General features: G+C 35.0%; 1 protein-coding gene across 2 annotated transcripts in view; it reads right to left on the reverse strand.

Annotated features, from left to right (window-relative positions):
* Positions 1-18,606, reverse strand: part of TRDN (triadin) — a 389,767-nt gene that overhangs the window by 339,067 nt on the left and 32,094 nt on the right. For both annotated transcript variants that reach the window (XM_045499455.1, XM_045499454.1), the window contains exon 2: positions 1,763-1,972. In XM_045499455.1, the coding sequence (XP_045355411.1) occupies positions 1,763-1,972 (210 nt within the window). The remainder of the gene's footprint in view (positions 1-1,762; positions 1,973-18,606) is intronic.

The following is an 18,606-nucleotide window of genomic DNA, read 5'->3' on the forward strand; positions in this document are numbered from 1 at the left end:
TGAAAGAAGAAATGAAGTAGCAGTAATACAGAGGCTATTTTTTTTTTCCCTGTGAGATGAAATGCCAGTAACATAGGCATTATCCATAACACCTAATTACAGTAATCCAAGGAAACTCTACCATAGATTGTGTGTCTTACACTTAAGTAATCTAATCTGAAAGTCTAATTATAGGTAGCTGCTCATTTTATAAAATAATTTAAAACAAATTCCTTGTAATAGTAATTTCTGTAGTGTACTTATTAAATTATTAACTTAACAAATATGAGATTTACATGTAATTCTTAAGATATATGTATTGGAACTGTATTTTATGACCATATTTGTTTCTAAAATGTAAGTGAATGATATTCTAGAAAAAGAAAGAATAGATGAAATATCACAGTTGATAGAGGCTCAAGGGAAATGAAATTACCTAGAGTGGTATAACCAAGCTTTTCACTTAAAATTCTAGGTCATAATTTTATATTATAGGCATTTCAATTGTATATTCTTTTAAGAGCCTACATTATACAATATACCAAAATTATAGCTTATTTAAAGCAAAGGTTCACAGTTCTGAATTAATAGTGTTTTTCTTTGATTGACATCATAGGACTTATCTCTACCTATTAGATAATGCTCATTTTAGGGCAGCTATCAATGGTACTGCAGGAAAAATCATCTCAAGCACACTGACATGTAAATAAACCCAAATGATAGTTTTATGACTTTGCAATATTTATACTTACATTTCTTTTAACATAGCCATTGCTGGCACATATAGTAGGTTCTTGATAAATAATTGCTGAATGAGTAAAATGCCATAGTAAGAAGTAGGGGAATCCCTGACTATACAGAATGCAATTTACAGTATTTATAGTTTCTGGTTCCTACTGATTTCTATTCCCGCTGGAGAAAGAAAATGGAAAGTGGGGATTGGGGGGTGAATGGTGCAAATATGAAAGAGCACATTAAGAGCTTAATGAAATGTTTTTGCTTGTGGTCAAAAGTGATATGCATAAATTCATTCATCTATTTATTTAAAATTTATTGTATACCCGACTGAGTCCCTCCCTCAAGGAACTCACAGTCAATAGAGCATGTCAGATGTGGAAATAGACAAATATAATTTTTAAGTGTCAAAATACCTTGAACAAAGAGACAGAATGTATTCTAAAAGACTGAATAGACCATAATGAAAATCTGTCTTTCCTCACATGTGTTATTCCTGTTTTACTCCAAATCCGTAAGAACACATGGGCACTCAAGATGTAGTATCTCATTACAAGTAATTATGAGAAAATCCTTTTAACACTCTTTATTTTCAGGAACTCAAAATAGGATGTTTTGATGGGAGGAGCAAAGAAAATGTCTGGAAAGAAAGCTTGGAGCCAGATGGTAGAGGGACTTAAAAATGCTTCACACAATTTTCCACTTGTCCAAAAGTTTTTTCTTTGGTTTGGTACTGTTTTAAATTGATAAAGTCTCATTTCCCAAACCAAATCTCCACCAAACTTTTTAATCAGTTATCTTCATAGAACTGTAATGTTTGGCTTTCGGTCAGCATTACAAATATGGAAATATATTTCATTCGAAATCACTGAACAATAGACAAAGAAGGATCAAAGGAAATGGTGACAAAGAAACTAGAAGTAGTTGACATTCAAGCACATTTGAGAGGTGCTTTATTTCTCACACTAAGACATGATGAAGAGAAACAAAGACAGTGGGGGAGAACATAGTTTCTATTCATCTGAAACCCACATTTCATGACTCTTACCTGAAAAGTTTTTGTAATCCACTAGGTCAAACATAACGACAGCAACAGCTGACCATGTGATTATCAGAGCAATGACCAGAAGCCAGGCTGCTGGGGAGCTGAATGTTGTCACTATGTCTTCTGTGACTGTCCTCTTCAGAACTTTCCCAGGGGATTTGGGCACAGATCCATTTTTGCTGTCTATCACTGTGGTGGTAGTCGACGCATTTCCTAATCAAACATTCAGAAAGGAGAATTACAATTTAGAACTTTATGTCAAATGTTAATAACCAAAATCCCCCACAGATTATAGATGTATATTTAAGCTGTCTGTACCACTTTCTATATAGCAAAGCATACCTTGTTAATGGCAGGGACACATCTCCTGCCCACTACCCCAGTATTTACCCTCCACTCTGAAATCCACATGCCCTTGTGATTAGCACTCTTCCACTTCCTAAGCGCTGCAAATAATACCATCGGAGCCACAAACTTTGCCATCACCTTTAATCATGTTTATTTCTCCCTTACCACCTCCTATATCCACTACCATCAAAGGCAATCCGTTTGTTTGTCAAGTTGTTTTTTAATACATTTTTCCTTTATTCAAGTTCATATGTCAGTTCTGAATGTAAGCAAAAATATCTCCTCTGGGTGGTGGGGGGGGAGCAAAGTCAATGATAAAGTAGCACAAATGGATAAAATCCTTTTTGGATATCCTGGCTTAATTGTATAAGTGGCTTTTCTATTGAGGCCATTCATTTTTATTTGTGAAGGGTCACAGAAGATTTAAGAGAAAATCTTGTTATATGCATTAACTTTTTTATTTCTGCTTTCAAAATCTACATGTTTATGGGAGAAAATTCAAAAAATATTTAAAAAATAGGAAAATAAATAGATAAATAATTATTTGTGATCTCACCACTCAGAGGCAACTGTTAACATATCGTGCTGTTTACACCTACTTTTCTATACACACATGTAAATATATAAATATGCTGTATTTGATTTGAAAAGTCATCATCACATCCTGTTTTCCACTAGGCAATATATAATAGGCATGTTCTCCTGCCATATGTATTCCATAAAATATCACTTAAGTGGCTGCATGGCATGTCATTTTGTGGATATGCATAATTAAGTCAAAAAGTTTTCTACCTTGGGACATGGCAAAAGTTTTCTTAGCACACATTCATAATTTTTATGTTCAGAAAATTTCCTAAACCTAGAATTTCTGGTACAAACAGTATTCTCACTTTTATATCTTTTGAGAATATACATATGTATTTGAAAATTTGTATGTTTGTTTTTGAAGTTTATTTATTAATTTTGAGAGAGACAGCATGAGTCAGGGAGGGGTAGAGGCAGAGGGAAAGAGAGAGAATCCCAAGCAGGCTCCACACTGACAGCACAGAGCCCGATGAGTGGCTCCAACCCATGAAGCCATGGGATCATGACCTGAACTGAAACCAAGAGTCAAACGCTTAACCGACTAAGCTACCCAGGCACCCCAGAAAATTAGTATATTTTTGAAAATGTACATACCAGAAGTCTCTGTTTTCTTATCTTTGACAATACTGGGTATTACCAGTGTTAAAACTATTTTCAATCACGTAGGAGGAAAGTTCTGCTTCATTTGTAGTTCTTTGATTACTAGCAATAAGCTTTTTATATATTTATTTTCCCTTTATATTTTTTATCTTTTGAAATTTTTTGCTCACTTTTCCATAAACCTCCATTGAGTGTTTTAAAGAACTGTATACACATTACATGTACACAGTCATATGTATGCATATATTTTTATACAAGTATACATGTATATACAGATATCTTTGTGTACACATGTATATGTATTTATACATATTATATATATGTATATGTGCACATACAGATATCCATATGTGTGCATGTGTATGTATCTATACATACTTATACATTTATACTCCTTGCAAGAGGGTATACATGTATGCATATATACAAACACATACATATGATAATAATACTTTATCTGATCTTAGGTTGCAGTTTGTTACCCTCAACTGTCCACCTCTTTCTTTTTGTGGTACAATATTTTTAAATGTTTATTTATTATTTTTAAGAGAGGTAGTGTAAATAGGAGAGAGGTTGGAGAGAGAGAGAGAGAGAGAGAGAGAGAGAGAGAATCCCAAGCAGGTTCCATGCTGTCAGAGCAGAGCCTGACTCAGGGCTGGATTTCAGGAACCGCAAGATCATCACCTGAAGCCAAAAATCAAGAGTTGGATGCTTGACCCACTGAGCCACTCAGGTGCCCTGTGGTATTTTAATGTACAGAGTAAACACTGAAAAATTTTGTAACTGTTTCATTTTACTCCTGCAAAGTTGCTGCCTTTGTATGGCTAGAAAGCTCCCCTCAATGGAGAGTAAGCATATCTGTTTACATTGACAACCTGGACTCATAGAAAGTTAACTCTAGGGGTATCTTGAAATCTGAAGCAACTATATCATATTACATTTAATAACAATTCAAAATCAACCAGAAAATTCAAGTGACTCTCAAATAGCATTTTCAATTCCAAATCATACAGATATGTAGTAAATAATTGAATACAAAAGAGAAAAAAAAATCTCTAACAATCCCAATGTTTTTGCCAAAATCACAGCTCAACACCGTATTTCATATATTTTAAATATGGGCCATAATATCTATCATAATTTAACAATTAAATATAAAAAAGGAAATGTTATTAATCATCTCCTAATATATACAATTAACTGTTACCAATTTTAGTTTTTACCTCAAAATTGCATTCTCAAACTAAAAAAGCAAACTCCAAATTTGGATACTTCCTTGCCACTTTTCACAAAATAAATTTCATGTAACTGGTGTTACTTCTAGAATGTGCTAAATAATAGCTGGAAAGTTTTCAAATTTTAAAACTGAAGGGAATTCTTAGTACTCCTAGGTCTCCAAGTGGAATTAAAGTGCTCCCTTCAATCTTCCAACCTCTTTCTCTACCTTTCACAATCCTTCCTTTCAGTTAGGTCCAGATTTTTCATGGAAACAGTAAAGAAAAACAGCTCTGCCACAGGTTTCATAGACAATAGAGATTAGGATTAACTTCCTGGCTAGAATGTCCCTACTGTGCTGCCTTACCTCTGAGTTAGAAATATCTATATCTAAGGAATGAGGTTAGTAAGGCCCAATTTACAGGTTTATGATGGTGGAAAAATAACTCATATAAATTGCTTGGCAAATTTCCTGCTACATCGAATTATTCAATAAATGGCAATACAATAACTACTAAACTATATCTTCATTATTATCAACATCACCATCGCCGTTACTTCTACTGCCACCTCCACTGCTGGTGCAGCCATTACCATCGTGGTAAGGAAATACCAGAAGGGCAAGAGCAACCTTAGAAACTACAGTTGAGGGGCGCCTGGGTGGCTCAGTCGGTTGAGCCTCCGACTTCGTTCAGGTCACGATCTCACGGTCCGTGAGTTCGAGCCCCGCATTGGGCTCTGTGCTGACAGCTCAGAGCCTGGAGCCTGCTTCAGATTCTGTGTCTCCCTCTCTCTCTGGCCCTCCCCCCGTTCATGCTCTGTCTCTCTCTGTCTCAAAAATAAATAAATGTTAAAAAAAAAATTAAAAAAAAAAGAAACTACAGTTGAGGCTGAAAAACTAAGTTTTCAATAAATGCACGCATTTGTTTTCTTTAATAAGCATATACGTTAGGCTAGACCAAACCAAAATGGAATGCTATAATTGCTTCAATGACATTCTTTCCTTTTTTTAAGGTTTTTTAAAAATATTTATTTATTTTGAGAGAGAGAGCACAAGTGAGGAAGGGCAGAGAGGGAGGGAGAGAGAATACCAAGCAGGCTCCACGCTGTTAGTGCAGAGTCTAACACACCTTGAGATCATGACTTGAGCCAGAATCAAGAATTGGATGCTTAACTTACTGAGCCACCAAGCTACCCTTTAAAGGTTTTATTTTTAAGTAACATTTCCACCCAATGTGAGGCTTCAACTCACAGCACCAAGAACAAGACTTGCACACTCTACTGAGCCAGCCAGGCACCCCATGACTCCTTCCACGACTTTCTTGAATCAGCTAATTTACTTCTTGTGATACAGAATGAGGTTAAAAGTGACTTCTTTTAAAAGGCTTATGATTCATTCATATTAACAGAGAGTGTTTTGCCCCATTAACAAATTAAGAGAGAATTATGTATAAAAATAAAGTTATTTTGTTACAATACAAATGTTTGTAGCCTAATGGAACTCATTAACCAGAAAGACAAATTTTGAAACTTCTAACAGCTGTGTACATGGGGTGCTTAGAGTTTGAATTGTTCATATGACAATTTTTAGTTATTGGGGAAGAAATGAAAATAGTGCATTAAAATTAAATACTCTAGTTAATAAAGTGTTAAATTTTTCTTTACCAATAAATGGCAGTATCCTTCTCTTGATAAAAAATAAGTGCCATAAAATTCTATCACTGACTAGGGAAAAGAAAATCAAATACATCCAAGTGTATATATTAGTAGGTATTAATAATAACCGAACATAACTAATACAATAATTTTTAGGTGACAATAGTAAATCTAACCCCTTATTTTTAAGAGATTAAAAAGCTGTTGAGGAGATCAGCAGTAAATGATTTAATTAAGATTTTGAAATGATTTTAAGTCGCAATTAACAACAGTGACAATGAATCTCCTTTCTTTCCTGAAAAACTGCGTGAATACATATCCCAAGGTCATGAACTCAATTTAGTTGAAATAATAGCAAGATGGAAACATATCTTTAAAAAACAGATTTCACAGACTGTACTTGAGATGGATCTCAAAGAAGGAAAAATTAGAACGAACTCATATCATATCCTTTCATTGATTTTTGTGCCAAATTCCCATCACTTCTAATGGCAGTTCTGAAAATGGATGAATGATAGGAGTGCTTCGAAATGCAATTTAAGATCCAAGTGGGGCTACAAGTGAGTCAAACCTTTGGAATAATGATTTGCAGGAGAGTAAGTGAATTACAAGTGCTTAGGAGAGGCCACCTGAAAGTTGATATGTTGCTAATCTCCAGTTTTTTAACCTTTGGAAGACGTCCTACTACCACTATACAGAGAAAACCGGAAGAATTGCTTTTGCACTTCAGATTCACTTAAGTGAACTGTGGATTAGAGAGTATTTCTGTAGATAATATCATACACACCTGCCTGGTATCTTGAAGCTGAAAGAACAAATTTACCAGGATTTAATACAAATTAGTCAAATCATGATCATATTTTTAAAAGACAAAAAGTTTTTAAAGGGACAAGAATTTCTGTACATTTTTTTTCTTTTTTAATCAGAAAAATGAGAAACTGTATAAATTCAGAAAGCAATGCAAGTTCAGTGTTCAAATGTGACTTTTAATATTTAAAATAACTGATATTATAATGAATCTCAAATTTTATTTCACCTTATAATCCTGCCAAACCATTAAAATACAACATTTTAAATGGATGAAAATGATAAAGCTAACACTAAATGACTGTACATTTTTTCTATTTGTTTTTGCCTTCACATTCTCAAAATTTCCACTTAAAAATTAATCAAGACTCAAAGATGATGAAAATACATTCCGAGTATCCAGCTCAGAAGGCAAACTATAAGCAATTTGAAAGAAATCTGAAGGTTATACTGCTTACGGAAAATTATGTGTTTCCTTTGTTATGGAAACACACTAAATTGTACCTTTCATTTTGCATTCAAATTTACTGCAGAAGCCACCCAGAGCCAAGAGGAATAAAATTGAGGGGAAATAAATTGCCTTCTCTGACAGCTGGTCAAGATAAATGCGAAGAACAGAGTGTGTAATCTGAGATTATTTAATGTTTGAGAAGTACTTTGAAGATGACAAGAGCTAGTTATTGATATGGTGGAAGAAATGAGAGGTAAATATTACTGAGAAATTTGACATGGGCATTGCTCCTGGAAAGTTGGCATCTCAGAGCAGCTAGGGTATGTAACAGTACTTTTCATGCCTACTTTTCGTTTCCATTCCTTCTGATTTCATACAAATTATTTTGATTGCCAGAAAGCTAGAATCAGCTTCAAAAGAAATGGGGATCTGGCTGAAAGGCCATGTGACTGCCCCATAAAGTAAAACTAGGGGCTGCTTATGAAGTGATTCCAAAGACCAGCATCACAGGTTATGTATTGAAGACTAAACCATAAGCCTTTTAAAAGAAGTCACTTTTAACCTCATCACACTTTATTAATCAGATGAAACTGCCAAGTACACTTGCCCATTATTATTCCTATGGGAAACTGATGACACAATCCCTTCCAGAATGCTCTGGGATGTGGTTTGTGGCGTAATCCAATGTTATATTTTCCCTTCAAAAATTAGAGGATAAAGGACAAAGGAGTATATACTATCAAATTATATGTATTACTCTGAAATTATATTAAGAATGTAATTCCCAATTACAAGTAAGAATGACCTTAACCATATTTTTAAGTGTTCCAGAAAACACATGTAAGTAAGAATTTTGGAGAAACTTTGCCAAAAAGACGTCTTGGCAAATAAAGTTGAAAAATGAAAAATCCATCTTTTCTCAATCCTGGTGTCTGCAGAATGTCTATGTAGCATAAACATAGACATCTGTGACAATTAAATTATGTTTTTCTACAAGTATATATAAATGGAATAAAAATAGATTTTGTGAGGCAAGATAAATGATGACAATTTACAAAAACAGTCTTTATCAAAATAATCCTACATACTCTGATTGAGATTAGATAGATAGATACAAAGTGTTGATAATACATAATAAATAACTTAGAGTAATTTTTAAAAGAATTCAGATTTTTGGGATATGATCATTGTAATATTTCAGAGGATGATTTGGCGATCCAATCTACCTACAGACGTGGCAAATATATATTTACTTTTTACATTAACTAACAATCCTTCCTACCCACCCACTCCCTATACTCTTCTAGGAGATGAATTTCTTGTTCTAGTGGTGGAACTAGAAAGTGAACCCTTACCTAACCCCCAGCCATAGGACCAGTTCTTTAAAATAAGCCTGACCGGGGCGTCTGGGTGGCGCAGTCGGTTAAGTGTCCGACTTCAGCCAGGTCACGATCTCGCGGTCCGTGAGTTCGAGCCCTGCGTTGGGCTCTGGGTTGATGGCTCAGAGCCTGGAGCCTGTTTCCAATTCTGTGTCTCCCTCTCTCTCTGCCCCTCCCCCGTTCATGCTGTGTCTCTCTCTGTCCCAAAAATAAATAAACGTTGAAAAAAAAAATTAAAATAAGCCTGACCGTTACAAACACCCTTTTGCCCATGACTGGAAAGGGATGGACAGTCAGAATCCTCCACATATTTTGTGGAACTATTGAATGACACTCTATTTCTCCTGGGGTTGGCAAGTGGGTAGGGTCTACCAGTAGCCTTCTAGCTCACCAGTTGGAGAGTCTGTTGCAAGATGGAAAGAGGCAGGATTCAGATTCCACTGCATAGGAGAGCCAGCTGTGTTTAGAGTCAGACGTATCTCTGGACTTTCCAGTTATATGAGAATATATAAACTAATTTGTTTATGTTTGTATTACTAGATATCACGAGTTCTGATTGATGTTCTGGTTCTTGCTAGGGATGTAACTTAATTCTTTTCCTTCAGTGTTTGTGTTACGAGGAGTGATCAGTCAGAACCATCTAAATATACAGGTTCTTTTTTAATTATTTTCATTTTTTTAAAAAAAAAAACTCTTAATTCTCAAGTGGCTTCATTGCCATGGTCGTAAATAAAGAGATCTTTTGGTGCTTTCAAGGTCAAATTCATATATTGAGGTGCTCTTTCTAAGAAGAACTCACTTGTGTTCTGGGTGTGAAAGGCAGGATCTCCCTTCCTAAATTGTGGTCCCCCATGGTGACCCTCTAGCCCATTCTCCAGTTCTCTAGTTCTTACTGCAAATTAAAATAGAAGTCTTTTCCTGTAGTAGCTCCAGTAAGGCTCAGTCTTCCCCTACCTTTTGAACTTTTCATTTTCAATTTAGCAGTTACTACCTTTTCTACAAATTGTAAACTGAATTTAGAGATGAAGAGCCATGACGAGTGCATAACTAGAATTAATTTTGTGAAACAGAATGTGTTGAACTCCTAACACATTACAGGTAAAATGCATGGTTTACCAGTCTAAAGTGGGCAAGGATTTCTGATCAATTCCTTTTTTTTCTACTAAAAAAAAAGTCCACTCTTAAAGAATGACCTCAACTGTCCACTTCTTAATGATATTTCTTTGATCTTTTTAAATAAGTGCTGTTGGTTTTACCTGTGATTATATAAGTTTTTGATAAATGCAGTGATATAAAATTATCCTGACTTTCATATAGTTCTTTTTTTGTTGTTCAGCAAGGCTCTTGATTGAGAGTAATCATGTATCTTATCAAGTATGGAGTACTTCAGCCGTTTTTACACAGTGAAGCCCTAATAAACAATAAATATGAAAAACTTCTTAAGTTTTGCTAAAAGGAATAGGCTTTAAAAAACTACCATGCCAAATAATCTCAGTATTTCTTCATATAGAAGGATGTGTAGTACATAGTGACTTCTAACCAGAGAAATAAATTAAGTGAAAAACAAAATTTATTTTTATGACAGATGAAATGTTCAGATAAGGGACATATTACTGAAATAAGTAAAAGAATATCTGTTCAGGAGCCTCTCGTAAGTGGGAAATTTAGCTGGTCACAATGATTCAACCTCCAACAGAGAAGACTAGTGGGGTACAGAAAAAGATGTGCATTTCTTTTTTTTTTTAATTTTTTTTTAACGTTTATTTATTTTTGAGACAGAAAGAGACAGAGCATGACCGGGAGAGGGTCAGAGAGACAGGGAGACACAGAATCTGAAGCAGGCTGAGGCTCTGAGCTGTCAACACAGAGCCCGACACGGGGCTGGAACTCACGGACCGCGAGATCATGACCTGAGCTAAAGTTGGACACTTAACCAACTGAGCCACCCAGGCGCCCCTAAAAGATGTACATTTCTTTGAAGAAAAACATCCATTTATTAAATAATGTTAATAATTAAGCAGACACACTTTTTTCTAATGAGGCAATTAGAACTATCATCTGCAATGTTATTAGGGTTTAAATCTCTGAAAGTTTCAAACTCTAGGACAGGTTTCTACAACCACATCAGGAACAGTAAATGTACAGATGAACCTAAGTGCTGATAGTCAACTTACGAATGCATGATAATTAGTCAGCTGGGGCTGCCATAGTCAGCTGGGGCTGCCATAACAAAATACCACAGACTGTATGTCTTAACAGAATTGGTTTTTTCTCACAGTTTTCAAGGCTAGAGATTCCACATAAGGGTGCCAGTGGAGTGGGATTCTGGTAAGAACTCTCCTCCTGGCTTGCAGATAGCTGTCTTCTCACTGTATCCTCATGGCAGAAGGCAAACAAGCAAGCTCTCTAGCATCTCCTGTTACAAGGGAACTAATCCTGCCATGAGGGTTCCAACCTCATGACCACCTAAACCTAATTACTTCCCAAAGGCCCTGTCTCCAAATATCATCTTGGAGGACAGAGCTTCAACATGTCAATTTGGGAATGATGCAATTCAGTCCATAGCATGCATATTTCTATTTGATTATTTTAAAATTGCTCAAAAGAATATTAATATATCTTAAGCTTAATAAGCATAAATATTTTAATAGAGCTATATATTTCATGTTAAGATAATGGAAATTGTGGCCATAGTTCCTTACTACCAGTACAGCCTAAGCAGCCCAAATCAAAATGTCAGCCGTTACTACATATTATGAGGTAGTTTAGGGATGGAAATCAATCAATAAGACCCATGAGATCACCTTTTTATAACAATGATTTTGACAGATTCAATCAGCTTTATTTTAGGAAAATAATCCATCTTCATCTCATGAATGCAGGAAGTCTCATGCAAGAGCTAAGCCATCTTAGGATCTGTCTGATTGTATAAGTTTGAAGTTTGGGGATAGGATATACAGAAAATTTCCCAAATTTTGAGGATTTGGTTTCAGGCAAACAGAAGTTAGACTCTGGTTCCTAGCAAATATGATTTGAATAGGATAGACATAAGATCCATATACTGTATTCAAGTTCCTTTGAAAAATTAATTTTCTAGAATTTTATGTTTGGGCTGACTCATTTTCTTCCTGGGCCAAATATGCATAATTGAAATGCTTTACCTAGCCCCAGCAGTCCTCCTACTAAATTGCCCCATTGTCACTGAATCACAAACTCACTGAAATTGAAAAGGGTTGAGTAATGACATGCTAGTTCAATTTAGGAAAAAAAAAAATACTAAACTCAATGCTTCGAAATCATTAGCTTTCCATGATTTGTTGATTCTAATGTGTGTTTTTTACTTTCTTTTTCTTAAAGACATTTTCATGGAAATCAACTATTCCTTAAGAATTAATCATCTCCCGCTGCTTTTACCCAACATGGAGTCATAATCCTACCATTACAGTGTCACATAGCTTCTACTTTATTTTCATTAAGAAAGTGTGACACTCCCCCCACCCCAAAAAAAGCACACAACGTATTCATACTCTTTGCATGTAAATTCTTTCAGTAATAATAATAAGGACTTCATGTAAAGCTTCTGTTTAAAACTATGCTCATATAAAATAATGGGTTTCTCACATTCCCATCAGCTACATTCAGGAAGTGAAGAAATTTAAGAATTAAGATCTACATTTCTTTCAAGTTTACTTCTCTGGGTGAGTTTTCAGGTAATTATTTCATGAATCAACCTGACTTGTTTTTTGATATATTTAAATATAAATAAAACTGAACCTCTATTTTCTATTTATAGGGACATTCCCATCCATTTCTTGGAAAAGCAGTGATAATTTAATAATTTCATCTTTTTCATACATACACATAAATGAATAAGGCTATTTAGAACATATAACCATTAATGTAACCAATTTAATATTAATATAACTAATAATAGAGTATAAAATCACTAATTTTATTGAACACCCAAGAGGCTTCTGGAATAAAAATTACAGTGAAGTATCCTTACTTTTGTGCAACTTTAATTATGAGTAAAATAAATCGACACTTTCTATAGTTACTCCAGAAATAATGCTATGGCCATAATTTGACTGAAAACAATTGTTTTCCATAGAACTGTTAAAATTCTCCATGAAATAAGATATTTAATAATTTTGGTGAGGGAAGATATATACTTACAATTGGGCACCTCTGTAACAGGATATTATTATATTTTGTTTAACTTGCACCCACATCATCACTAAGCTATTTGAAAGGTTTGGAACAGATCAGAACAGTATAGCCAGAACGTTCATCTTTCTGAATTGGGTCCACATATCCCATGAAGAAAATACCCATATTGCATGAGGAAAATGCAGCCTAAAAATTGAGAGCAAGAGAAGATTTGCTGTGTTGTTTAAAATCATTTAATCTATAGGGGGGAAAAAAGCAGCTTCCCGTGCCTTTCAAAGGACTTCTAAATGAGCTTGAAGCTCCTTTATGCATTTCTGAAAAGAACATTAAGGTATCCATGCTCATATTTTAAAAATGCAAGCAATTAGGTAAACACAAATAATACTTTATACAAATCTTTCTTTTAAGGAGCCATAGAGTTTTAGAAACAGCTGAGAAGGCTGCACACTTCTATAAAATGGAGCAAATATCCTAGTCCTCTCTGATATGAAAGAAAACTGAAACAGGGGAGTTGTTGAAGAAAACCAGTTTTCTGAAGTCTACTCATTATCAAAGTTTCCAAGCTTAGTTCCTAATATTTAATCTTCTGAAGTGTTTATCCAAATAGATCTAATTGATCTTAAATTTTATGGCTGGACGATGCCACTCATTGGCAACAAATAAAAGGCTTTGTCTCTGGGCAATTATAGTTCCGAGATGAAACAATTTTAAAAAGCAAAAATATAAACAAAGTGATTAATAATTGAACTTTTTCTAACTCCTTCACACTTTTCAACAATTCATTTTCAGTTTTACTAGGCAGGAGAACAGTGATTTTACTGACTATTCTGGACATAAAATTATATCTCCTCAACACGTGAAGGAATAAGAAATAAATGGAAAATTAGGACCCTGTCTTCTAAGAACCTACGTGGTGGTATTTACTGTCAGGTGGACTCAACTTTGGTATTAGTGCTAGGGACTGGGAAAAAGGATCCACTTTCCTCTGTCAGTCCAGGATTGATTGCACGTATTGGGACCATCAGTACTATGTAGAACAGTGAAATCCCCTATCCCCTCATTTCAAATGGCTTATCTGAATAGGATTTTACTATTGACAGAAGAGTACTTCTGACATTTAGATCACTCAGAGCAGCTATTTCTATGGAGTGAGCATTTCTATGAGCTTTATTTGACTAAGCTTATTCAAGCATTACAACTGCATTAGTATCACCAAGCCATAGCAGATTCCATAAAATAAGCTTTATAAAATTGTGGTTGCCCTATAGCATGCTTTTTTGGAAACTACTAAGCAGTGTTCCCCTGAGCAACATAGCTCTAGAGTTATGCTTTACAAGATGTCTGAAATCCAATGTCTCTTGCCATCTTGGAAGGGGAGAAAAGAAATGGAAAAGAGTATGGGAATCATTTTTTTTACATTAAAAATTATTTTCCTTTTTAATTTTATAACAAAAGGGAGACACATTAAATATTCAAATTTAAATATTAAACCCTTTGGTTCAGCATTAGAGGAAGTTCTTCAAAAACAGCATTGATTCTTTTCCACATCTTACTTCTGGTTAACTGTGCCTCTTATTAAAGACTACAGATCATAAAAAGAATCAAATTATAAAAAAGTTTTGCTAAGACAGTTTTTAGATAAAAAATTATAATGGCTGATATTCTAGTCCCAAAACCGATCATAATTACATTGCCTTGGGCTTCTATAGTATCTCTGCTCCAGAGAAAATAGATGTCACCACACAAACCAGACTTTCTGGGGATATATGTCATTTATACATATATGATTTCCTGGCAAAAACAGTGCAGAAACCACAGTGACTCATAAAGAACATTTGGTTAGGGGCACCTGAGTGACTCAGTTTAGCTTCCAACTCTTCATTTTGACTGGGGTCATGATCTCAGGGTTCATAAGACGGAGCTCCGCTCAAGCATAGAGCTTGCTTGGGATTCTCTCCTCTCTCTCTGCCCCTCCCCTGCTCTCCCTCTCTCTCTCTCTCTCTCTCTCTCAAAATAAATAAACTTTTTTTTTAAAAAAGAAAATCTGGTTAATAAATGAAGGAGATCATATGAGTGAGGTTTGTCAAAACTCAATGTAGTAAAAGGATGATTTGTCATTTGCCAAGAAGTTAAACATTGTGTCAGTTTTTTAGGGCTGCCATAACAACAACAACAACACACACACACACACACACACACACACAAATTAGGTGACTGAGACAACAAATTTTTGCCTCACAATTCCAGAAGCCAGAAGTCTAGAATCAAAGTGTTGTTTCTTTTGAGAACCCTGAAGGAAGAATCTTCCGGAACCTTCCCCTGGGCTTGTAAATGGCTGGCTTCCTGTTCCCATGGCATTATTGCTGTATGGACGTCTATCTCAAAATTTTCCCTTCTGTATGGACACCAATCAGATTGGCTTGGAGCCCATGCTGTCGACTCAGTATTAGCTTGATTGCCTCTGTGAAGACTCTACCTCCAAATGAGGTCACCTTCTGAGGTACTGGGGAAATAGGACTTCGCTTTATGAATGATGGGGAGGGGTGCACAATTTGACCTATGAACAAGTACTACATGGTCTCTTCACCATGTTATCACCAAAATTATCTTGTGAAAGATTAAGTTAAGTCTATTCTAAGGCATTACCATTAAGGACATATAAAATGAAGCCTTGAATTAATCAAATTGTCAAGAAAATTTGTAATTCTTTCTCAGATTCCAAAGGTAACCTGAAATGGTGAAATTATTCAATGATGGCGTCAGTAGTGATGCTCCGTTATTTCCTTCTGTTATAGAAATGTTAAATTTTAAAAATATACGTATGAATGTCTGTATTTAATATATATGTGCGCATGCGCGCGCATACACACACACACACACACACACACACACACTACAAGTTAGGCAAATGCCATCAACATATTTTAACAAAATGATAGATTATCTAAACCCAAAGTAACTGCAGTTAGGTCAGATATTTAACATAACTATTTGTCCAAATTATTCCTTTTTTCACTATATTGAAATATTAGATTCTTTTAGCCAGATATTTAATATTTAAATAAACCTGCCCTTTATGCCTTAACCTATAAACCATAGTGTAAATAAAGACCACATGTTTTGTTTTTTGCCAAAGGCATCAACATTTATGGATGTTATGCTTCCAGAAAAAGTTTTATTATAGGTTGCAGACTTTATGTGATTTAACTGTAAAAACACTAATACATACATACAAAAACTAATGATTGCTAAATCAAAATATTTACAATAAAAATGTTTCTCCAAAGACAACTCGCTTCCTTCATTTATCCTAGAAAAAGAAACATTTGCTCTAATAATTAATAATTATTGATTCTTAATTAATTAGAATTAAGAAATGTCTAATGCATGAATGTAATTGAACAGAATGAAATCTTAGCTATAATATTTGTTGACTGATCCTGAGAAAATGTACTTAACAAAATCTACTGCCCTCACACATTTATAAGACTAGGAACTTTTTAGGGTTAATAAGCAACTTAAGAACCATAATGTGAAGTGTCAAAAACAGATTTGGACAGGGGAATCTGGGTGGCTCAATCGGTTAAGCGACTGATTTCAGCTCAGGTCATGATCTCACGGTTTGTGGGTTCGAGCCCAGCATCACGCTCTGTGCTGACAGCTTAGAGCCTGGAGCCTGTTTCAGATTCTGTGACTCCCTCTCTCTACCTCTTCCCTGCTCATGCTCTCTCTTCCTCTCTCAAAAATAAATAAACATTAAAAATTTTTAAAAATAGATTTGGACATATTTTAGTAATATTTAGATATATCTTAATATTTAAAAAGCAAGTCTTCCAATTTATCACTCAGTCCTGAAGAATTCTCAGTAGCCAAATGATCAGATCTCATTCTCTCCCAAAAAAGACCTAATAATGGAAACAAAACACAAATACAAATAAGAAAAATAAGTCTAGAATATGGTTTCAGCCCAGAATATGCCTGTATAATATGCAACAGTGTTAAGTTACTCTGTCTGTGAGAATCACATTTCTTGATTCATAAAATAACAATAGTTTTTGGACCCAGAGTTTCCATAATATGACTGAAATGCATTTGTAGCAATATAGCAACATTTCCCCATCTTCTGCAAATGGTTTCTAATGAAATTGAAACCAAGTATAATCTATAAAATCTAAGTCTTAATTATGTAAAGCAGAACATTTTAATGAAATCACTTATTAATTTATTCCATTGTTCATTTGCACTTTTCATAGATCTTATGAATAAAAGTCTTTTTTAAAACTCATTATTCTAGTAATACTTTCTTTGACACAATATTTTACTATTTTTCATGGGGTACTTTCTATAGTCCCATCCCCCTCAGATTCTGTGACCTAAAGCAAGCAAGCTATTAGTGAATGGGACAAAATCAATTTGCCCCGCAATGGATCCTGATGAAAGACTGAACAGCTGCTAAGTGGACTTTGCCATAAATAGATTTGCAAATCTAAATGAGAAATTAAAAAGCATTCAAGTATTCTTTTTATCTGCTTTTAAAGATGGCTTTAGTTCTTCTGAAAGGAATGAGGAATCAGAAAAAGGCTTGCCAGGTTATCTTAAAAAGACATTAAGAATATGACACAGGTTAATAGCAAAAGGTTGGGGATGGAGAAGTAAACTGGGAGCTGGGGTAGGGTTGACTGGGCGAGTTCTCAGGTATCTGGGTATTGCTTTATCTGGTCGTAAGCCAGGCAGTATCTGCAAATGTAAATCATGGAATGACCCCTCCTTTCCTACAGTGACCAGAACCAGTTGAAAGTGAAGGCATATAAATTCTTTTTGGAAAACCATAGTGCTCAGTAAGTGCCATTAAGGGAATGTGACCTATAACAAAGACCTAGGTGCATTAGATGTACATATATGCAAGTGACACAAAACCAACAGACTGTGTACCTGCCGTCTCCACATCTGAGGCCCTGTTATCTCCCATCACTCATCCCCTTCGATTATACACTTCGACAAACCCAAAAACGTCTGTGATTCCTGGGCATCATACTCTGTGAATGTGAGTGTTCTGCAGCCTAAGTCTGAAATGACTTCACCTGATTGTTCACCTTGTTCCTTACTCCCTTTTCAGGACCCAATGTGATTAAAACACAACCACACCCATTTATTTATGGATTGTCTTTTGTTTGTTTTCTATGTTTTCCCATTACAGTGGCAGAGTTGAGTAGTTGCAACCTAGATCATATGGCCCACCAAATCCAAATTATGTACTGTCTGGCCCTCTACTGAAAAAGCTTGCCAATTGTTCTTTAAGTTTAGGGGTGTAACTAACAAAGTAGAAACTTAAAAATAGATATTTAATGGTTTAAAAATTGGGAAATAATAATTTAAGCTAGCATTTATTAAATGTTAATCAGGCATAGGGGAGGTATATGACATGGTGACGTAAAAGTAGGGTTAAAATGGGACAGTGCTGGGTTGCAATCCTGGCTTTGCTCCTTTCTAGCTACTGTACTTATCAGTCAGCTGTAAATTCAAGATCATTAAAATCACTTCATCGGGCTGTCATGAGAAACAAAGTATTTAGCACAGTGTTAGGCACAGTAACTATTAACTCCTTTCCCTTTCTTGTTAACCTTCCCTAGTTCAAT

Source organism: Leopardus geoffroyi, chromosome B2, assembly GCF_018350155.1.
Source record: "Leopardus geoffroyi isolate Oge1 chromosome B2, O.geoffroyi_Oge1_pat1.0, whole genome shotgun sequence".
Classification (NCBI taxonomy): domain Eukaryota; kingdom Metazoa; phylum Chordata; class Mammalia; order Carnivora; family Felidae; genus Leopardus; species Leopardus geoffroyi.